The sequence below is a fragment of the Ixodes scapularis genome, unplaced genomic scaffold (assembly GCF_016920785.2).
Source record: "Ixodes scapularis isolate PalLabHiFi unplaced genomic scaffold, ASM1692078v2 PGA_scaffold13__105_contigs__length_92229423, whole genome shotgun sequence".
In the NCBI taxonomy this organism is placed as follows: Eukaryota; Metazoa; Arthropoda; class Arachnida; order Ixodida; family Ixodidae; genus Ixodes; species Ixodes scapularis.
In genome coordinates, this window is record NW_024609839.1 from 80,809,368 (window position 1) to 80,835,392 (window position 26,025).

Genomic DNA, 26,025 nt, shown 5'->3' on the forward strand with positions numbered 1-26,025 from the left:
TTTCAACTAAAATTCACAATAGCGCGTCGGCTTCAGTGCGCTATTCTTTTTATGTACACTAAGAAAATTAAACAATGTACAGATAATACGTGGAAACGGAGTGTTCGTGCTCACATAGTATAGCTTGTTTCCCACATTTTTTTTTTTTTTTTTTATCTATGATGCGTTTATAGAGGTCTAAAGGCCCGGCTCCGGCACCACTTTTACGCATTTCACGCCTACCGTACTCCGCATCCTCCACTTCCCCCACAAATTACCTGGGATCAAGGTGGCGGGAAAGCAATGAGAACGCATTAGAAAAACAAAATTGAATTTCCTCTTGAAGTGGCGCAGGTCCTTTTTTGTAATTTAAAACATTATCGGCTCGATATTTCTTACGTAGGGTATCGCGCTATAACGTCACGTCAACCGATCACTGGATCAGTGCGTAGCTTCCATGAACTTGCTTCCAGGTTATATCTAAACTCGTTTGGAAGCGAATGTCTGTCGGCGGTCACGGGAAAATAAGAAAATATTCGCGATCATCGGACTAGCGACTTTGGGGACACATTTAGAATTGATCCTAATGTCTCCCAATTTCCAGACTTCTAGGTGGCTTTTGCCTCCAAGAAAAGTAGGTTTAAAATGAGATATCCGGCTTAACCCGGATTTTACACAACTCGTTCAGGGTAAAAAAAAATCGGAAATATTGGGTTTACCCGAAAACGAAGGACTCTGGGTATGATTCAGTGTGTTCCAGCTGTCATTCTACTGTCCTATCACTTAAGAGTTATCTTGGGGTTAAGCTATTATGAAAAATGAATAAGAATGCACCAGAGTTTAAAAAAAAAAAGATGGAACAAGCGCTAATATGATTTTTTTTTTCCGGTTCACGTCGGCAACTTTTACAACATAAACTGATGCGCGAATAGATATGTGCAAGTCACATATCTGTATATGGCTTGCACAGGACGTCTGTCATGCTGGTGTCAGAAACCTGCCGGTAACGGAGTCGAAGGTGCGGTGTCACGCGCCAAAGAGCGTCTCGTGATTTATGATAATACACTAAAGGCTGCGCTGTCACGGGCCCAGGCCCCATTTCAATATAAAATGCAGTGTTTTGATTCTAGTTTCATATTAACGTTTATAACTAAGCGCAGATAATGAGCATTGCTTACTAAAAAAGCTCAGAAGGTTTGAATTGTGCGTTTTTGTTATTATTATTTTGAGGTCGTTCTATATCCTGGGAACTCGACAGAGTTTCCAACATATACACGTTTGCAAGTCCGGTCTCAGGGCGCCGCCATCTTTCCCAGTGGGGTGCGCTTGAACGCGGCCATAATACGATTATGACGCCTTAGCAAGGCTATGTAATCGGATTAGGACGTGTCCAAGCGCACCCCAGCGAGCAAGATGGCAGCACCCTGAAGCCGGACTTGCAAACGTGTATAGAAGCAGATCTCTTCTACAGCCTGAAGCATTTTTGAAAATAATCTAAACAATCCGCTTGTCGCACAGAGAGGTGGTTTTCTGCTAGCACAGAGCACACCTAGTTTGATTTCTTTGAAAGACGCAAAGTGGTCGGTGCTGTTTAAACAGTTGATTCTTGCTGGACCTTTGCGCGCGAAGTCTTGCACTCTAAGGCACCGCTATCCATTTTTTATGCGCAAGCCTACAACTGCTTTACAACTGCTAAGCGTTGTTCATTAAGGGGTCCAGAAGATACCTGGCCTGACCATTTCCTTCTTACGAAGGAGATAGACTACTTGGCTATGTTTTGGTCTACTTCGCAATGTTCATAAATATGTCTTCACCCCGGTCGTGCACCTGAAGGCCCGTTCACACGCTTGCAACCGAGTACGACCAAGAGAGACCAGACCGGTTTTTAAGCCTCTTGCGATCTCTTAGGACCAGCTCCGCTGCAGAGCATCCGATCCTAAGAGGTCGAAAAAAGGCCCGTTCACACTCTTGCGACCGAGTACGACTGAGAGAGACGAGATCTCTTACAACTTCTTAAAAGTTTCTAGAATGAGGGAACACACTGACATTGTGGCGCCATCTATGCAGTGACCCTAGAACTGCATTTCACAAAAGCGAAGGTTTTGCGGGATTTCCGAGGTCAAATGTGCGTAATACCCATAGAAAGGCTCGTTTATAACATTGACAAAAGTTTTTCGAGCCAAAAAAGAAAGGATATTGCGCGAGAAATAAAAAAAAAAAATATGCCGGACCGCCGAGTTTACACTGCTTCCCAATAGATGGCGCCAGTGTGTTCTCTGGTTTAAGAAGTTTTAAGGAACTCAGGTTTAAGAGGTCGCAAGCAGTCGCAAGAGTGTGAACGGGCCTAAAGGCTTAAAAACCGGTCTGGTATCTCTCAGTCTTACTCGGTCGCAGGAGTGTGAACGGCGCCTAATGCGGAGAGGAAGTCGTCTGCTTCTATTTAGCGCAGAAGTTCCGGTGGCGCCTGAAGGACGCCGAGCACTGATTGGTTTTGATTGAAAGGGATAGTGGGTAGACCTCACTGCTAAATCTCTTGAGGTCTGCACACTATTTTTTTTTTTTTTTTTAATCAGCCAATGAGAGTTTGGCGTTTCGACATCATCGCAACCCCTGCAAAAGTAGCAGACGAACTTGCGCTCCACATTGCTTTCTCAACAGGTCCAGTGAGCTTTTACGTGCTTGGTTGTTGTCGTTATTGTGCCTCAGAAGGGTAGAACGCAGCTTATTGCGCCTCATGCAGAACCCGAACACATAAAGCATGCCTTCTGGAATCCCAGAGAAAAGCTTAGCTGAAAAATGGTTACCGAAAAACCGGCAAATGCGAAAAAAAGCTCACCATTTTTTTTTTTTTTTCTTATGGAGGCCGTTGGAAAATGCTAACATGCATCAATTTATTACCATTAAAATTCGCCAGTTTTGTAAAAAAAATTGTTTTTTGAATATTTGTGAAGCTTATTGGCTATATTGTTTCCAAAAAAATAATTGCGGGCGAGTTTTTTTTTTTTTTTCGGTTTACTCTTTATCTTTAGGCAACGAAAGCCTAACTGAAAACTTTATGAACTTAAAAAAAGTTTAAAAACTTAATAATGCCTGCCTAAAACATATAAAAAAATTCAAATGCTGAAAATCTGAAAGTGCATGCGCAACAACGCAGTGATTGAAATTGTTTTTGTACCTTTTGTTAGCCTTTGAAAACAAGATCAAACTGTCAACAGGACATCGAGATTTTTTTTTTTTTTTTCACGGACAAGCCCCTTTTTTAGCAGTTCGTGCTAGTTTTTTCACACGTTGCCTTGTGTGATGGTGCCCTTCTACGGCGAGCCACCCATGACCTTCAGAGCTGCACACTGTCACCGTTGTAACTCGTGACCTATATAGGTACTAGTCTTTTCTGTACTGAGGTAGCGAATTGGGCGAGTTGGTAAAGATTATACGTGATAAAAACAACTCGAACGACGACCGTGTGGAGACAACAAACACGACAGGACCATACTGTTTTCGCAACTTAAGTTTTATTAGTGAAAAAAAGAAACAGGTGAGCTTTTCTCCGCATCTGCCGGTTTTGCGGTGAGCTTTTCTCCGGTGAGTTTTTCTCTGCCGCCCGCCTTCTGGGCTTGACCAACGTACAAGGATCACAGAAAGGCGTTAATGGATCCCTTCCGCAATGTTGATATCAGCGCCAGCATAACGCAAAAACTCTATGATGGGAACTGAGACTAGACGACGACGACAACACACACTCGTCTGGAGCCGAGCGCGCGAGCGGCGGTTCGGCATTTGCCATCATGAAGTAAAGACGTTTACTGTCCTGGCTCTTCAGTTCTTAGTAGAACATATCGCCACACCGGCGATTCGGTAGTACTTTACTACATTGGCGACGAGGATGGGATTGAACCCACGCGGGCAAAGCCCGCGTGGGTTCAATCCCATCCATGTTCCCGAGAAGTTCATGAACCAATCGGTCAGCAGGCAAATTAAGTGGTGCTGAACCTGATGAATGGGCGTGACTATATTCTAGACTTTGAAAAAGCAAAATGACAACATAATTAGTGCATATCGCAGCATGGAGAACGTCTGCCCTAATTACTCCATTCGTCCCGCCTGAGATGCTATGTACAGTCATCGAATCCCGGACGAAACCTCACCGGATAAAAGCTCACACATTTTTTCACAGTCCCGGACAAAAACTCGCCAGAAAAACGTTTTATGTTGTTTTTAACACGAGCGCGGACAACTTAAGTGCATGCGTGCGACACTGTCGTCTGTCTGGTCTTTGCTTTTTCTTTGTCTTGTCGCGCTCTTTTGTTCTTCATTGTCACGCTTACTAAACCGCGGTAAAGGGTTCAAGAAAAGATTTAGAGGGCTCGGGAAAATAGACAAATTGGATATAATAGAACAATTTTCAGACGAACAAGAACCTTCAAGGATGACAACGAAAGAACAAAACAGGGATATAGAATCCTGAACTAGCGATATCAACGTATACGTTTGTTCTGTGTAAGTCTCATAATTCATTACGTTATGCCTAGACGTCAGCCTTATCGGGTGCGGTCAATTCATTTTGCCTTTCAATATTCATTCCTGATATTGCTCTAAGGCACACAGAAGAAACGCAGAAGCCTCAACTTGGGGAGACACGATAAAGAAGGATGAACAGTGAGAAGTGGACAATCCATGGTGCCAGGACAAGGTGCGCACAAAAAGCGTAGCCCTGCGACTGAATACCCTCAGCGACTAATTTTGAACATTTTTCTTTCGGTATATTCCTTACGTGGTTAGACACAACTGTGAAATAAGCCACTAAATTACTAAATTCTAAAAAAAAAAAAAAATTTTTTTTCGCGTTTTTTTTAAAATTGTTTTGACGCTTTTCGGACATGACGCAGCACGCAGCCACAGATGTCAGACCAAGACCTTCTAGAAACTAAAGCCTGCGCTGCCCGTTTCGTTTTGTTAGGTCAGCTACGTCACTGCTCCAAGGCCAAGCGAGGAGAGCCAGCCGAGGGTTTTCACCGCCGAGCATCTGCGACAATGCTGACGGAGCACTCCGGATAAGAAAGACTTTTTTGTTTCTCTTTTCTATTGCTCTGTTATCTCCGTTGCGTTCTGTCTACGCCAAAGATTACACGGGCTATTCTTGCACGACTAAATTTAATAAGAAATGAATAAAAAAAAAAAACGCGACGTGACGACGCAAATCTAGAGAGGGCAGGCGGCTAGCAAGCGAAGAAAAGCCGGACAAAAGGGTCCCTAAACTTGTCAAACACAAAGTTGGAGTCGAAAGTTCGCGGAGGGCGCCGATTGGACGTCGGTGACAAAAGTGCGAAGTCATCGTCGTGATTGTCGTGTCGGTGCGCCCCTTCAACTTCGGCCCGAACTCTGTGTTTGACGAGTTTAGAGCCGTAGGTGCGCCATCGAGCGACATTGAGAGCCGTTGGAGATGCAGAGACAAGACGCCTGCGTACACACTGCGTCCGTCGGTGACCACAATCTCGTGTTTTTGTGTGCGCGAATGTGAGGATCAATGCTTTATGTGTTGTGTGCCGTGCTGTCGAGAAAATTACGCCGGGGAATCGAAGGTTCACGTGTTCTCCTTCCCAGCCGACGAGCAACGGCATATGCAATGGATTCAGGCGGTTCCGGAGAAAGTAGTTGCGAGCTCTTTGAAGGTAGGTCGGTTTGGCAGATATATGTTTTATCCTTGCACTTTTGTACTTTTAAAATGTGAATGTGCCCGGAAGGACGATAATATGGTAAACAATTCCGAAATTTGTTTTTTTATTCTCAAAAAAGGTGTAGTAGTTATTTTTAGAACGAGTTACCGCTTCAACAGTGTTTTGAAATATTTTCTTGGTTCTAGCACGCGAGTCACCTGCACATTGTATTTTGCTTTCTGTTTCTAGTTTTTGTATTTGACATCACCGGCTATGATTTAGCAGCGCTGTTCTATTCTGGCTTACGTAGCTGGGTACTTCGCCTCTGTGACTGTGAAAACACTGAAGTCCAAATACCGCAGAAAACATTTGGTTTTGGAGAAGACACTTCCCATGCGTGCACTGGTTCATCACCTGACAGATGCTTTAAATTAAGGGGGACTGTATGTTTCAGCACAACTGGTCGTCACTGTGATAATGCATGCTGAAGTTGTTGTGAACGAGCTTATGTCGGTCCCAGCACATCGCTCAGTTCTTGGGGTTACGTGATGGACGAAAAGTTGTCAGGGACCTGACATTAGCTACGCTGTCAGAGTTCGAAGAGTTTGACACTTCTGCAAGGGAGGCGCCATTTTTCTCAACAATGTCTGTGAATAGAAAAATGATACCTTAGGCAAGATGCGAGGTCTGCTTCAGCCAAAAAGTAACTGTCTGTTTTTGCAAAAAAGATAGCGTTGTTTTAAAAATAAAGTCGGAAGGAGCTGAGACATCTCTGTAGACCGACTTACTAAGACCCGAATCGGAGGCAAAAAGGAAGTTTTCTCAGAAGACGAAATATACATTTTGTCGCGTTCATGATTAGCCCCGAGAGCGAACACAAGCGTCGCTGCGGTCGCCGCGCCCTGATTGGGTGAGGTGTACCGTGACGTCAGGGGGAGGACTCCGCTCCGCGATCTCGCATCGGCTCGCTTCCCAACACCGGTTTCCTGGTTTGACGTTGTGTGCCGCAAGCTCTTCGAGGAGCTGGACTTGGTTTACCCGGTGTACAAGATGTTGAGTTAACACGATATTGACGTGCTCCCGTACATTTTATAAGCCCGCTTGTCCCTTTTGCCTTTAAAATTGGGTTACAAATCTCGAAAGCTATCGGTGGAGGCAGTTCCGCCGATGAACCTCCCCGTCCGTCCACACAACGCAAGGCAACCTTGCGAGGGGTCGGTGAAGCGGTGGCGCAAGTGTTTCCGACGCTGGAATTCTGTTCCTTGCATGTTCATGATTTAGGACGATATTACATCCCGCTTTCAAGGCATTTGAAGTAGCATTTATATCATGGGCCTTTGAGTGGTCGGCAAATTAGCTCGCGACCCCGACTCTGCGCTGCCACTTTGCGTGTGCTGGTTCGCAGATGTTTTAAAGGCCCTGCGTCTGATGATCTTGGACGTGCTCGTGGAACAGGGTTGTTTTACATAAATGTAGCTTCTTCGTGAATTAATTATATATTTTATACACGTATGTAGGCATATTAGAAGATGCACAATTACTGGAAATTAGTTTGAATGGTAGCAGCAAAAACGGCCGAATTGCCCCCAGTTGCCTGTATAATATGTACTGAACTGCCCAAATTATGCACAGCAATAGTGCCGTAATTTGGAATGTTTATACTTTTTCCTGACATTCTTTATTCCAGCCTTGGGTATTCGGAAAATACGCCGTTTAGTCTGAATGTCATTTCCAATTAAAAGAGACACTGCTGCAGGTCCCCAAAAGCTTCCTCAGCCTCCAATCTCCCTAAGATGGACTCTGACAACAGAGGAAAACAGGAGTAAACGCAAGCATTCGAACGTCTGTCCAGTGGTAGTTGCAGCGCTAGTAGCGGAAAATGTGGAGCCTATGAAGGGCGACAGTCTGCGTGAGAAAAGCTTCTGGTATTTTAGCTTCAGGGCAATTCGATTTAAGTAAAATTTCAATTTTAGGGCTTCAGGGGCTAATAACGAGCTAGACACCTTCGCTTACCTTTGTTATACATTACTTGAGAATTGATATAAACAAGTCCACAGATACCACCCGCGTAGTCCATTGAAATACTATCCGAATCCAGCAAAGGTCAAATGCGAGCAATGTTTTTTTGTTTTTACTTTGCCCCTACACTTGGGCTGTCTAACTTGTGATTCTCTCCCCATGGCCCAGACTGTATTTAGCATGCTGCTCGAGCAGCATGCAGCTTTTCTGCTTCGGCGATCTTGTTTAAAAACAGATACAAAAAAAAATAGTATACATAATTTGCCAATTCATTCAGACCATCAGCAGCATTTATTGTGCGAGATGTAAGTCAATGGTGATGCTTCTGCAATTGTGGTCATATTTCTTTATTTTCATATACCAGCTGTGATTCATGCGTTGCCTGCCCTGTCAAGCATGCTTGAAATGTTGGTTGAAGTTTCGCCTGTAGCTACAGGCCATACCTCAATAAAGGCACATATAGACATTTACACTTCCTACGAAAAACACGCCAAAAAATAATTAAATATAAACGAGCGCGCCGACAGCTAGCGTCGTCACAGCCTCCACAGGGCGAGCGGGGCGAGTCGGGGAAAAATTCTCTCCTCGCCGTGACGTCCCCCGGCTCGCCGTAAGGGGGCGCCACGCGAACTTCTCGGGGCTAATAGCCTTCTGACATGCAGTCAATCAGTCACGACTCACATTTGTTTCAAGTTTGCTTGTTTCGCTTTATTAAAACTACAATAATAATGCAATAAATGCAAAGGTGCAAGTGAGCTGGACAAGAATAAGGTTTATTTTGTCCTTTGTCCCCTTTGTCCAAGGATGAATATCGTCATTAAAACTACCTTTCTTTTAATAATACAATTGGCTCTTTAGTTAGCGAGCCGTCACTTATTTTCGTATATTTTACATACAAAGGTAGTCGTCTAACATGTGGCGGGAGGTAATTTTATCTTTCAGGAAACTACCTCGAAGGCGCTGGGCGTAAAATACTATTTCACATATGTTCTAGTTGCATGGCAAGCGTGGACGTCAAAATAATGTTTCAAATTAAAATATTTGTGACTGCAGAGCAGCGCTTTGCTTTTACAAATGAAATTAAGCTAAATAATTGTGGAAAGGGTGTAGTCGATAATATTTATCTAAGTGTTTTCAGTCGTCGTAAATTAATAGATGAACCGTAGAAGTTAGAGTTGTTATATGATCGTCTAATCTTAAAAAAAAATAACTAATTCGAATTATTACTGCCGTCGTCCCATAATAAAAATCATATATGTACAAGAAATTTGTACGTCCAATAAATGCATATGATTAAATAAGATCATATAAGAACATACCTATCGCTATCACACCAACATTCCAATCTTCTTTCCTTCCTTGCACATCCCTCGACTGGAATCACCTTCCCGGACCAATTGAATCCATAACTGACACCGTACTTTTTAGGTCTGCTCTTACCAATCAATTTATTGGTGAGTGTGAATAACTATACATTACGCTGGTTTTGATCCCAACGTTGCTCTTCCCCTCTTTAATGCCTTCGGGCCCAGAGGGTAAAGCAAATAAATAAATAAATAAATACAAGACCCTTGTAAGAACATATAAGGTTATATAAGAAGTTAAAGAAACTTCTTACCAGTTTCTTATAACTTGGTATATAACCTGATATATTGCTTACATTGTTCTTATAAGGTTCTTCCATGTTTTTATACGATCTTATTTGGTCATATGCGTTTATAGGACATAGTAATTTCTTATACATATAACACATTTTACTAGGGTCACGCAAGGATAAGTGACATCCATACAATATTTATCAAAACAACAAACACCCCCCCCCCCCCCCCCCCCCCCGCACCGGTTAGCGCGTCGGCACAGCGAAGCCCAGCGCCCAGCCGACTGTCGTTTTTTCGCTCGCTGGCCTAGCTACTGTGACGTCACAAAGCGGGCGTCCAGGCCTTAATTTCTAGAGGGTGTTGGGAAGACGGACGGCGCGAGAAGGGGAGGGCACCGGCGGACCGTAGCAGGACGGTGAAGGAAGGGACGAGAATAGAGGGCGAGATTGGGATCATCGCGCAAAGCTACGCTTTAAATACGCTTGGGGGTCGATACTCCACGTGTCGCTAAAATCTCGAACTAAAGCCGTGTCCCCGAAAATTGGTCTTGTGATGAAATAAAAGAGAAATAGCACGTCAAAGACTCGACCATGCGTTGTCCATCTGTCTGCCTTCTATATAAATGGCCATTACTGAACTCTTTTTCTAGATCATTGCCTATTTTATGGATATCTGAGTTGTGCTTAGTTTTTATCTCGGTCGAATTCGATTGCAGTCGACACTAAGATTAGGAGGGTGATGAAATGAACTAAAAATAAAGCGCCCTCTTACCCCAGAGGCAGACTGTGAAGGCAAAGAATGGTGTGAGGAACGTGTCGCCGGCAGCCTTGATGACGTCCACGGTGTAGATGATGGCGTTGACGTCCCTGAAACGACATACAACAACATTCGGGAATCGGTCGTACCATCAGTCGGGGTTTCGGGTCAGCCCTCGCTCTTCAAGCACATGTTTTACTAGCTAGGTTTTTTAAAAAAAAAATATTTCACACATTTGCGCTTGAATGTGGCCAAGTGTGTTACAACCGTTTGCGATTTCTTGCGACGACATAACACACTGGCGCTACCTATCGGGAAGGCGTGGAACCCTTCCAATCTGCGTCACAACCGGTCTAGAGCGGCCGTGTCTGCGTATACATTTTTTCTGCTTTTTACGCATCCGTTTTTTTTTTTTTTACCGCGGGCTTGAAATAAATTTGACGTATTAAGTTTCACAGTTTAGTGGTTAGATTTGATTTCGCATACTGCAACACCACCAGTCAAGTTATACGCAGAACGCGAGTGTTCCAGGGCGATCTAAGAGATGGCGTGAGTATGTCCTCTCGTCGGAAGCGCTTACAAGCAGCCATAATGCACTCGGTCCCATTCAAACGCAAGTGCACGAACCAGCCCTGAGGAACGACACGCAAAAATCAACACTGCAAAACCAAGTTTTCTTTTTTTTAGGCACTTACGTGTAATTGATGGCATTGGAGTCGTTTTTTAGAAGCAGATCCTTGTCGTTGCTCACCCTAAAAAAAAAAAAAAAGTCGTGAATGCTTAATTAGTTTTTTTTTTCGATTTCAGTTTCTACACTCTTGTTTTATTACGAGTGTGTAATCCTTATTAAAACGCCACACGCAATAACGGGGTATTGGTGCGTTAGGCTGTTAACAATGTAGTTTTGATATAAAAATACCCATCTAACTTAATCATCATTGTCTTCCTCGATACTAAAGCGAGCACTACCCTCATTGGGTGTTCCAAGGCTCATTGAGTAAAGGCCATAGCCCTTAGGTCGACAAAGGCTAATAGAGGCGCTAGAAGCTACGAGCGCATACCTCGTACCGCCCACTCAGCTTTTCGGTGAATGGAGTATTGACGCGGAACACTTGCACCGAAGGACCAAGCGACAGGCAAGTTTGAATTAAGGATACGAGTCAACAAATCAATACGCCTCATAGATCATTTTATTCTTCCCAAGTGCTCGGACCATTGTTAGCCGTGAACCTTAGGTGCCATGATGGTTCAGCGTCTCAAAAAATTCGCTCCGGATATCCTTTTTTTTTATTTGCCGTATGATTAAACGCATTTTTTCTTTCATTCATTTCCATCAAGAAACTTGCATCGCGTCACCTTCCGTCCCGAGTCTAGACTTCTCACAATTTTCTTCTGTTAAAGCGCAAACGTCTTCCGGGAAATGGGGGCCCCGTCACGTCAACGCGACCGCAAAACTCGAGGCTTGCATAAATACCTTGACTAAAGCTCGTTCATGTTTTATCGCGTTTGTATTACTACCTGTATTGGAGCTTTTTGTATCTCACCTGCCGCAGTGTGAAAATGTTGTACAGTATTCTACAGTGCACGGCACTGTTAGCGCGAACACAACATCGACGCTTCGCAGCATTTTGTTGAGACGGAATAGTGAAGGGCACCAAAATGTATCACTTAGTTGACTCCCCTCAATGATGACTTCAATTTCCGCCACACTTGATAGTTGATATAACCGCCATTTTATTTAAAAAAAGAAAAAAGAAAAAAAAAAAGAATCAGCAAGTACCGCGGCGATCGCTTCTTCGTACTAGCAGTGTCGCGCAGAGTGCATTGCTGGAGACCACAGTAATTGGTACTACGTACCATGATTGTGTCTTTAGAGACTCATCGCGGAGTTTAAACTCAGTTCGCAATAATCAGGAATTTTTCAGAAAACGAAAGTAGACTCGCTATACCTCCGAAGGTGCTGCGTAATGCACCGGCTACATCTACTGGCGAATCGGGTTTAAGAGCTTGAAGTTTCGTGAAGAAATCTCACTTCTCGATGACGCCGAAGAAAAAGACTCCGAGCCCGATGACCGCCGGCACGACAAGAGACGCGATGAAGGTCCCCACCCAGGCGAAGTAGAAGGATATCTTCTCTCCGAAGTAGTCCCTGATGCTGTCCAGCGGCTGGCCGCCCATCAGCTTGCGCCAGTGACTGTCCAGCGAGGTCCTCGTGTCCTTCACGGTCCGACCGGAACCGTAGTCTCTGTCCCTCTGCCGGTCGTCAAGGTGGTTCACGCTGTCGGTCACCTTGAGCGCGGACAGAGACTGCCCGGTGACGGTGCTGGTCGGTTCGCCCGGGACGTAGACCGGCTCCAGGACCGACCGGTCGTGCATCACGAAGGCGTCGAGGTACACGTTCTTCATGAGCAGGTACGAGAGACCTGGGCGAAGAAGTTTGCACGCGGGTTCCTTGAGCCTCGGTCGCACCATTACTACGTCGTGCGGAAGACAGTCTGCAAACACTGTCTAAGGCACGTTTCTTCCTTGCATGAAGGTCCTGGCACACTGGTTATATAAACACTGTATTCAGACATATGTAGGTAGCAAGTCGTCTGCTTCTTGGTCACGGGTTGCGGGGACGTCAGAACGATGCCGTGTTCTGATTGTCTTTGATTCAGAGGATAGTGGGCAGAGCTCAATGCTGGATGCCTTGAGGTCTACCCACTATTTTTTTTTTTTCAATCATCCAATAAGAGATCGGCGTTCTGACGTCATCACAACCACTGTGCAAGAAGCAGACAAACTTGCGCTGCGCATAGTCTGGTGAGGTTAATGTCCCTCGCACAAAGCCCTCCACATTTTCCACTTTAGCAGAGCGAAGGCTGGAAAGAAGGCTATAGTGGGAAGGAGAAAAACAACCAATATTGGCGGACAGAGTTTTTGTGGAAGGATCTCGTCCCGCTATTCTAAATCTGCAACAGACTACAGACGTAATATGTTTAGAAAGTTTGAGGTCTGTCTGCCGGAGCATGGTGACACCGGTTCACGCTAACATTAAGCTAGTGCAGTACGACTTTTAGACCGGCCCCTTTTAACATGCATCTCACGGCCACGCGCCGGATCTTCTCGATGTCGGTCTAAACCCTAAATTGTACTATTTCGTCCGTGGTCATGATTGCGTTGAAGATGGACCGGCGAACATCGGGTCATTGATTAGACAAACATCTTATAAAATGTGGGCCGTAGTCGATAGTACGACCGTTAAAATTGGACCGTATCACCGTACATAATATGGCCGTCATAAATCGTTCATGTGCACGATTTATGATAAGATCATTCAACTGCAAACCAGAAACCGGGATCAATAAAATAACGACACTTGTGTTTCATTTTTAACTACTGGTCTTATGGCGGTAAGAAAGATGAAGCATGGGTCAATGTTCGTATTGCGATTTCTCTCGATCGGAAACACCCAGATGCCATTAGCTAAGATTGAGCCGTAGATTATACGGGAAACTATTAATAATGTCCACGAACTTTGAGTTTCTAATGGGAGTCATCAGTTACGGTTTATGGAGACTGACCTTTTTTCCGATGGAATTCCACGGGGTTTTCATTTTCACTTTTGGCAATGTCTATGTTGGTTAGGACGTGATGAGTCTGAAACGTGGGAATCAAAGACCGGAATCGATGCGAGGAAGCGACACACACACACAGACACACACAAACACACACACAACCACACACACACACAAGCCATTTCACACATATGCCATTTCTCGTGGATCATAGACTGCAGCCTCACGTCACTGACGAAACGAGAACGGCAGGGAAGCTCTTTGGTTGTCTCGTCCCCAGCGCGAGCTTCGAAGATGCTCATTCGGCGTCTCGTGAACCTCGAGCGTGCATGCGCAACCGAAGTACGGCCATAGCATCCTATATACCGACAAAGGCTGGCAGATCGCCACGAGAAGCGGCCGCGGAAATGGGAAAGTTGGAGCGACAGACAACGGATGAGAGGAGAGCCACGTGACTGGCGCCCCGCTGCGGCGAGACGCCGAAACACACTTCTCCTGAGCGAACGAGTCTGTTTCGGCTCCTTGCCGCAGCAAAAGTTGTGCGCTGACGTACAGGTTCCACGAGAAATGGCTCTATGACGCTCTCTGCTACCAGATCCTCGCGCTCCACATCTGCGACCGGGCACTCGAGGGCTTCGTAGTCGAACTGCCAGGCTTTGTGAGTATAGAGGAGGCTATGGTAGAAATAAAAACCGCCAGTATTGCGTCTACCCAGAATCATTCCGCTTAGAATTCGGCATTCTTGCGTCCTCTCACTTTTGCGCCGAAACGAAGGTAGGCAAACGGAGGCAAGCATAAATCAATCTCCGAATAGAGCTGAAAGTATAGTTTTTCGAGAAATATTTTTGTATAGCTCTTTGCTTGCATATTTCGACAGCTAGCCTCTCAGTCGTGTGATTCACCGCCATATTTGAAGATTTTATTTGTTGTGTATTCGGCCCAAACAAAGCGCGATGCTTGCCAAAAATTGTAAGAAGTATGTAAAAAATGGACCCTCCAGAATTCCCCAGAGTGGCAAACGACGTTTCGCTTTAGTTGTAAGTTCCAATAAAAAACAAGCTTTTTTTTTATTTTTTTATTTAGTTAAGAGTGTTTTTGTGGCGGATTTGGTCGGCGCGGTTTGACAGGTTCAGCGAAGCTTCGAACTTCTGACCAAAGTCGACGAAGGTTCAGTTTTGAACCGCGTTTCCCAACGGCTAAACAATTGTTTCAAATAAATAACGAGAGTTTATATAGTGGTTTATTTTCTATTTCATGGGATACAAAACCAAACTCAAACTTTTAATTAGTTTCTTGATGTGGGACTAAACACCCGGTAAACATTGCACCCCTCCTTCGCTAGGTGCCGTCAGCTATAGTTTTTAATTCCTCCGCATGCACATAATAGTCAAACCACTCAGTCGAACCTTTCTCGAACTTCGTGGTTATAGCATAGAGTAATATAGTACACGTAAAAAGTGGACACTAAGAGCCTTTCGCGGCTGAGATAAGTGCTCCATGGAGAGACATACTATAGTAATTTACTCCATTACTTGTAGCATTGCCTCTGCCGACCGTTAGATATCGCTGCTAGGAAAATAAATTACATTTTGAGATCCTTGCTAATAATTTGTTCACAGAAACTTGCATTAATAAACGTAGTGTAGTATTATTTACAGAAATATCGGAAGCACTTAAATTATTCAACGTTACATCATTACTGTCGTAGTAGCGGCAGCCCCAGTGTCACGGACATCACCGTTTAGCTGCGGCATGTGGGGGCGCGTCTCAAGCTCAACAACATTGTGGCATCGTTCCTGGGCCATGTAGGGTATGCAAATACTACTTTGGAGTGCTTTTTTTTATTTTCAACGGCAAGGTTGGTTCGTTCAAGGAGTGCAGGGAAGACAAAGAATTTTTTTTTGTCTACACTGCACTGGTCGAAGGGGTTCAAATGCAAACGCCAGACGCCGGCGATCCGCGATGGAACGTGTTCGGCGAGCTTTATGTCTACCCCCTAATTCAACCATTCAGAGCTCGGCGTTGTTATGTCCCCGCGTGCTCACGTCTCTTCCTCTACCTCAATTTCTTGGCGCACAGCTCTACGTTTTTTTTTTTTGTCTGTTGCATTGTATTTTGTTTATTTCTGTTGTGTATTTATTTATTAGTTATGAACTGGCATGAAAAATATGGTAATCATTAAAGGGCGCTTTTAGATGACTGCAGGTACGGCGTGGCTTTGTGTCCATGGTGGCTTCCTGTAGTTTGTTTGATGACACCAACCGTAGATGATACGTACTTAAGATGTGTTGGTGCTACTGCGAATAGTTGAATATTATTGGTTTGTTGACATTTAGACCAAAAGTGGTTTGTCACTCACTCTTCTAAATTGCGTGATCTTCCGTTTTGCAACGCTGGGCTCTAATTATGCTTCAAGTATAGAAGTTCCTGTCTTTACGGTTGTAGTAAGGTGCTAGAGCGTATAGTCGTGCTTTTTTGTGTTCAATTTTGTCGCCAAGCAGATTATCCTGTACAAAACAGTTCATGTTGGTCTTTTTTGCATACAAAAATAAGTTCCATATAGGAATGTAGATTTCCAAGCCCTGTCATTTACTGAGTGGTTATAACTGTGATGGCCATGGGAATGTTCACTCTTTACGTTTACTATATTACTCTATGGTTATAGTCCCAAACACTTGAACCTCTGCAAGTTGGCTTGGCTAGTTTTACGACGTGGGTTCGGTGAGAGGCCTTGGCGAAACGTCATTGCATCATTGAGGCTTTTGGTGAGTGGTTCAAGGCAGAATATGGTCTATTATTCGAATTCAATGAAAAAAACCATTATGAATAGAACCGCCATGAAGGAGCGTCACGAAGTAGCGTCCCGTGACCCAGCTCCGAGGCGTCGTGTGACGTCACAGTCATGTGCGTTCCGCCGCGCTTTGGTTGCGTGCTCGCGCGAGGTGCACAAAACGCCGAAGAATTGTCGAAGCCAGAAAGCTCGCGCTGAAGACGTGGCAACTGAAGCTCCTCCCTACCATTCTCACCTTCTCAGTAACTACTGTCGAGACCGGTTATAACGAAGTCAACGGGAATTGGAAATCACTTCGCTACATCCGCTGTTTCGTTATAACCGACTTCGTTTATAACGAAGTCAGCGGGAATCGGAAATCATTTCGCTATATCCGCTATTTCGTTATAACCGACTTCGTTTACAACGAAGTGCAAAAGGAACTGGGAAATCGTGATTGCTTCGATATATACGCTATTTAGTTATAACTGACTTCGTTATAACCGTTTATAAAACAAAATTGTTTTTTTTTTTTTTGTTTTCAAAACCGGCCTCGGTATTTTTTTGTTGTTTTGTTTTTTGTCTCTCTTTCTGACGGCGGACAATGACATTACACAGAAATGCACTTTGACCGAACCTTTCCGTCAACATCACGTTCCCCATGCGTCGTTCGTTCGAAGCACTTGCAGACTCCATCAACGGATGTCCTTCGCGCAAAGCTCGTTCTACGCATGCGACGTAATAAGCCTCGGAACGCGAGCCCCGTCGTTAGCTCCGAAATGACAGGGGACGGGGCAGATGCAAAAGCGTCGCGAGTAACGATCGCTGGTGCCTCAACAAAAGGGGCACCTTCCGGGTGCGAAATTATGACCACGCATCGGTTATTCTTAAATAGCGAAAAAAAAAAAAAAGAATCTGAGTGTGCGTTTGAGTGGAAGAGTGCGTGTTGCTACGGTATACACAGAATCGATAAAAAAAAAGGATTGTTCACAAAAGAAGAAAAAAAGTAACCTTCGCTATTTTTGGTGGGGTCTTGCAATAGTTCATGAGAACGTCACCATCTGTTTTTGGAAACGCTAATGGCAATATGCGTTCGCGTGTTGTTGTTGTTCTTATGTTTGTGTTATTTGTGTATTGTTTGTGTGTAATTAAATCAGGCACGTGAGTAGGTGCGTCACTCGCGAACGTTGGTCGGTTTACGCGTGTTGCCAAATGTTCATCATCTACAATAGAGGGGGGAAAAGGCGCGCAAGAAACATTGACAACTTAAAAGAGGTGCATACCGGGACGCGCATGTGACAAAAGATGTGCACACGGGACAAGCGCTTGTCCTTTGCGACTTGTTTTACTTTGCCCGGTTTATTTCTTTTTGCGCGTTGTTTGCTTTCTGTTGTCATTATGAACTAACTAGCCTACATCGTAACCCTAGTTCATTGTCTACGACCCATTTGAATCCCTCAAAAATAGGGATTTTAAACTACAATCCCTCTTGGCTTCTCGTGACGTCATATAGGATGCAAGTTTGCGATGCGGGCGACCTTACCGTATGGCTATTTTGGCCTTCCTTATATGCCGAATTGGACATGTATATGAAGCATATAGTGTCATACGTCGCTAAAGGTCTCCGTATATGGCGATGTAAATGCCGTATAAGATATCAGCCATACGTATATCATGTGTCATATATAGGATAGGCGCTGCATAATACATAAGGTTTGTCGATATAATCGCCTTATAAGTACGCTGCAAATGCCTCGAGTGCGTGAAGACGCGTTGATGCTGCTACATCTATATGTCTGAAGGCTGAACGTCATCCGTTGGCTTCGTCGTGCACTACTACGCCTTAGCCCGGACCGAGGAGTGACAATATCGATCGCGACTTTCCATTCGCTGAATATAGCACACGAGGGAGGGAAAAAGGGGTCCAGAAATACGCACTGGACAGCCAGATTTAGATCGTCGTTTCATTGTCTTCGATGGCCGTGACTTTAAATGCTAACAATCAGCCTCCTTTTGCGAATGTCGCTCTTGTAAATCAGTCTTTATAAATATTAAGAGGTGCAGGTTTATGGCGCATATAAACCGCGTTGAGCGAACATTAATTTTAAATTCTGCGACATACTGTATCGACTTTTGCCGCTTCTATCGAATTTACTTGTATTTTGCGTTGTTTGTTATCTCATTTTTGGTTTCATCGTGGGATTTATTCGGGTCACCTCAATGATTTATACATGGCGGTTTTAGAATGACCGCCATCGTTTAAAAATCATCGTAGTTGCGTACTTCAAGTATTTCACCATCATATAATACTACATTAGCTCGCCGTAAGTTCTTGTTTTTGCTTTTTTTTTTTTATCTCTCAGCTTGTGTTTTTTTTTTTTTTTTTCAACTGTAGAGAGTTTTTGGTAGATCGGTTCGATACTGCCGATACCCCCGATAACGATACCCGAGAACGATACGATCCATGAGCAAAGGCGACGGCTGAGTATCGGGTGTCGTTATCGGCGTCATCGGAACGATCTACTAAAACACTCTGTCGATAGCGCGCGCACATGACGCGTTTTCGGAATACCCAGACTTTACTCCTTCGGGCACGATATTTATTAACCTCCGTATTCAAGATAGCTATTGAGAAAACGGCCTACAGAGGTGATGTAAAAACCGAAATTCGAATGTTTTGCCACTCTTCAGTGTGGCGACGTCACATATGTTGTATGAGGTGCAAGTCGAGGAGGCAGTCTATAAAAACAGACGGTAATTCGCGCAGGATTTATTTATTTTTCTTTCGTTTTCCTGACGTGAGAGTAAACATAATTCATTTCACACCGTCGAAGTTCTTTGTAACCCTTAGGCAACAAGCTCTAGTGGCCCCATATTTTTCCTTTTTACGACGTCTGACGTCATGTTTTCACTGTTGCCAATAGAGCATACTATTCTCTCAGACCAAATTTAAAACTTCAATATCCTCGCCAAAAAAAAAAAAAGTACTGTGGCTTGCAACTGGGGGTACTGGTTCATATGTGGCTATTAATGTGTCGAACCAATCAATCTTGAGGCAAACCAGTAACTATCAAAAATTCGCGCCTTTAGCAATGGAAACAGAAAATACGGGGGAAAATGCTGGAAGTGACGACAATTCAAGATGGCGGCGCCCTTGCGAAAAAGGTCTATAAGACCCTTTCTTCAAGGGCGCCGCCATCTTGAATTGACGTCACTTCCAGTATGGGCGAAAACATTGTTTTGCCTTTGCCACGCCAATGGAAGGCATTTATGATAGAAGCGTAAACGTCACACTTTGTCGTTTTGCCTCCCCTTTATTTTTTTTTTACAATTTGCAGGTTGAAACGTTGGATTATTTTTTCGTCGCCCATACCGGATACGCCTATTAGTTGGCTGGAGACGAGAGTACACAGAAAAGGTCATGCCCCGAATGGAGGACATTTTCTACGTATTTCGGGAAGCCTCCTTTTCTCAGGTAATCTTGTAGAGACCGGATTATTTCCTAATCCCCGGAGGACTGCAATCCGGTGCCTCAGGGGAAGAAAAGTTGACGATGTCAGGCAGTCGTGCAGTGCAGTGACAAAGTGGTTGCGACGAAATGATGGCGTGACCTTACCAGGAGGCAGCGTAGCGCTGACCGGAAGTAGCTTGCTTTGTCCCTCACGCCGATAAACCAGTCCATACACTTGCACTGGAACGGCGCGCTGAGCGTTCGAGCTGTGAAAGAAAAAAACATAGCTTTAGCCAGGCTAGAAAAAAAAAAAAAAAGCAGTCATAATTTTTTATTAAATAAATCAAAGCTTTTTGTTTAATTTATACTTATTTGGTTTATTGCCTATTTATTTCATTTTATTCATATTTATTTAATTTAAATCCGGGTAGCTAGAAGGTTGTGACCCTTTAGCTTTATACTCGTTTTCACTCTCAAGAAGGAAACGACTTTTGCGCATTGTTCGAACGCCGCGTGAAGTAGTGCCTCCAAGATTTGGTTGTCGGAGGAAGGAAGCGATGCTTCTGGCGTTGGAAGCGTGCACGTTTTGATAACATAACGTATATCTACCCTATCTCGACACGTAAAGGAGGAAAGTAGTAAAGCCCGCAAAAAAAATCAAACTTCCTTTTTTTTTTTTTTACTACTGGTTTTGAGGTGAAAACGAGTGTAGATGTATTTTTCAACGTGGCAGGTTGATTAATCAATTCGTCTGATCACTGACGACAAGGCGGAAGGAACAAGTACTGTAATTGGGAAAAACAGATTAATTTAGATTGTTTTGCTGTCATCCTCGCCATACTTTAACAAAAACAGCTTAATGTTTTCAGTAAGTTAAAAAGAAAACTATATTTGATTTGGCTTTCGAGTTATCACTTGATTGGAATAGAGCATTATACTTTTCTAACTTTTGTTTCTTTTGCGTCCTAATTTTGTTGCAATAGGACGTCGCTTAGCTGATGAACGAAGTAGAGGGTAGGAATTAAACTCAACGCTTCGACTTGCTCAAAGGAGAATTTCTTTTTGCTCGTGTTCAGCCTTATCTAAATCCTTCTCGCTTGATGATTTGTTTTATTTAAATACCCAACTAATCCCCGTACGAAGCAAAAACATCAAACAATAAACAAGCGGGAAAAAATATTGATGGCTAATTTTGCTGCAAAGGTTTCATTGAAATCACCATGGTAAAAGCAGTATGATTTATATTATGATTTAACGATTTCTATTATGTTCATTTTTATTCTCCACCCTGACTTGAGCCAAATTTTGCACCGAAATGCGTATTCTTAGGTGAACTTTCGCTTTCGAAGAGAATGAAACAGAGGTACTCTGTTCCGTCCTAGCTAGAGGAACGTCTATACACATAGTCTCTGTCAGCTTAAAAATCTCGTTCAGCTCATTATCGGTCCAAAGCCAATTAGATTGCGGCATTCGCCGATAATACGCGCCAACGAGCCAATCAGGAAGCGAGAAATTTGAACATAACAATTGCCTCGCCCTGTGTTGCTCAATGTGTCAGTGTGACTATATAGTTTACCAGAACCGTAAAACTTGAGCCGTTTTATGGGACTATATTTTGCACTTAATGATTCTGCAGTACTTAGTGCGTATTTATTGAAATTTATGTCTAAGAGGAGCTTGATCGACGGCACTTTCTGTTTGGATAATTGGGTCAGCGTGGCTTTGCGCAACTTATGCACTTATATCTTTAATCATAATATTATTTAGCTGTAGGAAAAGGTGTGGACTTCTATCAATTTATATTGTGATATTGGGGTCCTCTTTCTTAGACTTGTATATGAAGCGCCGTTGCTTGGGTTAAATACGCAACGTTTGCGGTTTCGTACGGCTAACCCTGCATCAGAGTACAGGCCAGAGAATTTTCATCGTAAATTAATTCGCACCTTTGTGGAAATCACGGGGGCGATTCTTCGCGCCCCCAGCGTATTTTTTTATCGATACCATACATCGTTTAATTTTCTGCACTTCCGAACGGCTACAGCCTTTTCCCTATTGCAAACCTGTCTATAAGGCCCACCAGGACTTCTGAAAGGTCTCGTCGTACGTGCCCTTTAACAATTGTTTAAAGGTCTAAGATGTCCGTCGATGTGTTCTAAGGGGCCTGCGTATACCATTCAAAAATTTCTGAGAAAAAGAAAAAAACCCGTCCTAGTTTTTTTTTTTTTAGAGATACTGGTGGGATTTTTCGCAATCTTTTTCGGGAAAGCAAGTGTCCCATCAAAATTGTTTTAACGGGTCTGCTGGAGAAATCACGTGACCCTTCAGGATAAATGCGTCGGAAAAGAGTATGAACATCCTTTCCTGGTTACGCGGTAATCTGAGCGCCTCGTACCTGAGGCGTCGTTTTTTCCCCCCAATTTCAGTTCTGATAAATACTTCAGTCTTCCGCCTGACTCCGGCATGAACAGTTCTCCATGTGCACCTTTACGTACGGCTAATAACGTCACAAACATAATGTATCGTGCTATTTTATTATGCTCTGCCTTCGTGAAATCTTCTTTCCAATAATTAATTACACTCTGCTAGAGTTACCGGCGGGGCATCACAATGAGACCAAGTCAGTTGAGACCAAAGCGGGCGCAGTGTCGCCCTTCGTCGGGTATATGTTCCGTTTAATCACTCAACAGACGCGTTTCTAGCGCTATGGCGCGAGATGGTGAAAGAGACCCCAGTTGGCCATCTTCTATCTTTGCTACGTTTCACTACAGCTGCCGTATACTGCAGGGAACCAGAACTAAAAGTAGTGGAAAGAAGGCGTGGACGGTGCCCCATCGGCCGTGTGAAGCAAGGGTACCAAGAGTGTTCAAAGCCGCGCGTGGTGCTGGTGTCGAACACCCTCGCGACCACCGCCAGGGTATTATTTCCGGCTTCTGGTTGGCCAGATTCGAATTTTTGAAGACGCCCTGGAACACGCCCAGCCCGCTTTCGGCCAATGGCGCCTCCTCATTTGTCTCCTATATACTTCCCCACGAATGGCCAAACTCTGGGTTCCGGTGGCTCGCAGCGCCCCTTACGGTATATCTTGAGGTGAAATGAAGTATAGGCAACGCAGCTGGAATAAGAAACAACCGCCTTTCTGAGTTTGAAAAAAGCCATCTAAAATACATATAGACTATATACTCACAATGAACCCCCATGTCAAACATGGCTGCCACTTTCTCGTGAATCCATTGCTGCTCTTCGTCTTCTTCGTTGTCTTCTATGAGCAGCTGATGTCGAAAAATAGGAGGAGAAAGAAACAAGCAAACGAGTAAAATACTACTGTAATAAAACATCATCGTATTCATGTGAATAAACGTGTAAAATGTATACGCAAACTGGTCGAAACCGTGCGCAACGACCGAAGCGTCTCATTGGCGGTGATCTGCCGATCAATCCTCTCTGAACTGGCTGCTCTTCATAGTAACGACACTTCAGCCATGGATGGATGGACGGATGGATGCTAATGGCTGTACCCTTTATAGCGAGCGGTAGCTTGCGCCACCTATCTAGGTGCTTGAAAAAAATAGTTGCCAGTTATGAGAAGCGTTACCTAGTGCCACTAAATAAGCTACGCTTCAGAGTAACGACACTTGGCCATATTGTGTCTTAAAATCATGGTTCCCAGTTATCTGAAGCTCTATCTGAAATGACAGGAAACGCTTTTCCGCCGTGAGCAAATGTTTAAACAGCTCACAGCAGAGCAAAGCAATATTACATGAACTTTCTAACACCGAATCTAATGCGGAGGTAGTCGCACTTTTGAATCATGACGATCGGCAGTTGCGTCTGCTCTGCCTACGAGCCAAAATGGCGGCGCCCACAACAATGTTGGGGAACGGAGTGCCGATACTCTAAGCGCAGCTCATTTAGTGGCTCTAGCGTTACCTGAAATCGCAGAAACCGATTTTTCGTCTTTGAGACACGTTATAGAACAGCCCGCGACAAAACGAAACTATGTCGCCCGTGCCGCCTGAGAAGAAATTAAGCGAAAGGAAGAGACGGGAGGGCGCGCGGATGTCAGAACACCGAGCTCTGGTTGGAACTAGAGCCACTAAATGAGCTGCGCTTAGAGTATCGGCACTCCGTTCCCCGACATTGTTGTGGGCGCCGCCATTTTGGCTCGTATGCAGAGCAGACACAACTGCCGATCGTCCTGATTCATAAGGGAGGCTTCCTCAGCATTAGAGTTGGTGTTAGGAAGGTCATCTAAGATTGCTTTGCTCTGTCGCGAACTGTTTAAACATTTGTAGAGGGCGGAGAAGCGTTTCCTGTGATTTCTGATAAAGCTTCAGATAACTGGCAACCATGATTTTAAGACACAATATGGCGAAGTGTCGTTACTCTGAAGCGTAGCTTATTTAGCGGCACTAGTTGGAACGACTAGTGGATAAAGACCAGCGTCTGCTCTGGTACACGGGCGCCGCCATGTTTGCTTATGCTGACGTCATGACACAGACGGGGGCTGCGCTTTTTGCGAAACTCAGTTTTCTTTTCTTTTGTTTAGAAATATTCGGACATATTGTAGTGCAAGAATGTCAGAAATGCACTGTCACGTAGCTCCAAGGACAACACCGATGCCAAGAGTGCTGTAAAGAGCAAAAATCTTGTTTTATGCGCAGCCTCTCTCTTCACAGGAGCCTGCGTTTGAGATTATCATTTCCCATTCTTATCGTGTGACCGGGAGGGAGGCGGGGAGGGGGTTCCAAGCTTCCCTCCCGGTCACACGAGCACTTCCCCAAAAAGGGAAATTGAACGAGTTTTAAATCGAAAGACAGGTTGCGGTTTGGACGTCTTGTCTTACTGCTACCTTACGTACAGTTGGACTGCTTTTGACTCGGATAGATTAAAAGTAGTTCGCGTTTCGTTTATTGCTCTAGACAAAAGTTTGCCCCCCCCCCCCCTCCCCCCCCACCCCCCACCCCCGCTCTTAAAAGCTTCGTGGTTTTCTTTGCGGCTCTTAGACCGGGTTAGCCTGGCCACCCCGGCGAGTCTAAGTGTAAAACCTGATTTGAATGGCTCTAAGTCAATCCAGGAAAGAACGTTTTCGCTGACTGACCCGCCCCGGATTGTCTCGTTTTCAAGTATTTCATCGATCCAACCATTTTGTTTTGTATGACCAATGTGACGGAAGCACTACGCAAGGAACAGACACGCCTCAGAATGCAGGGACTTTGAGCAAACCGTCTTTTACACATCCGGCACGGTATGACGGGTCCTCCGCTACGAACTGCGCATGCGCTAGGGCAGAAAACTCGCACATGCGCAGTTCGTACCGGTGGGCCCATAGAACCCTATCGGATGTGCAGAAACGGTTCCCTAAAACTCTCGAGTGTGTCTGCAGGCTGCCCTTTCTCGGATGTAGTAACGGTGTGACCGGGGCTTTACGGTGAGACGGACTGTGCGGAGCGCAAGTTCGTCTGCTACATGAACGCCGAGCCAGAATGTCGAGCTCTTATTGCCTGATTAAAAAAAATATATATATATTATCAGGTAGACCTCAAGGAATCTAGCATCGAGGTCTACCCACTATCTTTTCAATCAGAGCTCGGCGTTGTTTTGACGTCAGCGCAACTCTTGCACAAGAAGCAGACGACTTGGTCTCAGGGCGCCGCCATCTTGCCCAGTGGGGTGCGCTTGGGTACGGTCATAATCCGATTATTACGCCTTAGCAAGGCTTCCTAATCTGATAACGACGCGTCCAAGCGCACCCCAGCCAGCAAGATGGCAGCGCCCTGAAGCCGGACTTGCAAACGTGTATAACACGTTTGCAAGTCCGGCTTCAGGGCGCTGCTATCTTGCTGGCTGGGGTGCGCTTGGACGCGTCTTTATCCGATTAGGAAGCCTTGCTAAGGCGTAATAATCGGATTATGACCGTACCCAAGCGCACCCCACTGGGCAAGATGGCGGCGCCCTGAGACCGGACTTGCAAACGTGTTCACGTTCAGGTAAATCAAGACGTGAGCAGTCTGAAAAACAAGCCTGTTGCGTAAGTCAAGATGCGGACTGTGGTTTCTACGGACCACGGCAGAAAGAAAACAAATAAAATGGTTGGGACAAAAAGACGGAGAAGGGGAGATATTGAGAGAGGGAGAGCGAGAGAGAAGGTTGCGCATGTCGCTACGCTGTGACACTGCGGCGCGGCGGCATTTGGGGGATGCGCCTATTGACCCGCATTTGAAACACATCGATTCGATGC

The 26,025-nt window shown here is 44.7% G+C and overlaps 1 protein-coding gene across 1 annotated transcript in view; it reads right to left on the reverse strand.

The window, feature by feature from the left end:
* Positions 1-26,025, reverse strand: part of LOC8023788 (anoctamin-7) — a 91,197-nt gene that overhangs the window by 43,235 nt on the left and 21,937 nt on the right. Inside the window, exons 3-8 of the mRNA XM_040221713.3 lie at positions 22,972-23,056; positions 19,953-20,053; positions 13,573-13,648; positions 12,039-12,429; positions 10,702-10,758; positions 10,022-10,116 (exon numbers count right to left, since the gene is read on the reverse strand). Of these exons, the coding sequence (XP_040077647.1) occupies positions 10,022-10,116; positions 10,702-10,758; positions 12,039-12,429; positions 13,573-13,648; positions 19,953-20,053; positions 22,972-23,056 (805 nt within the window). The remainder of the gene's footprint in view (positions 1-10,021; positions 10,117-10,701; positions 10,759-12,038; positions 12,430-13,572; positions 13,649-19,952; positions 20,054-22,971; positions 23,057-26,025) is intronic.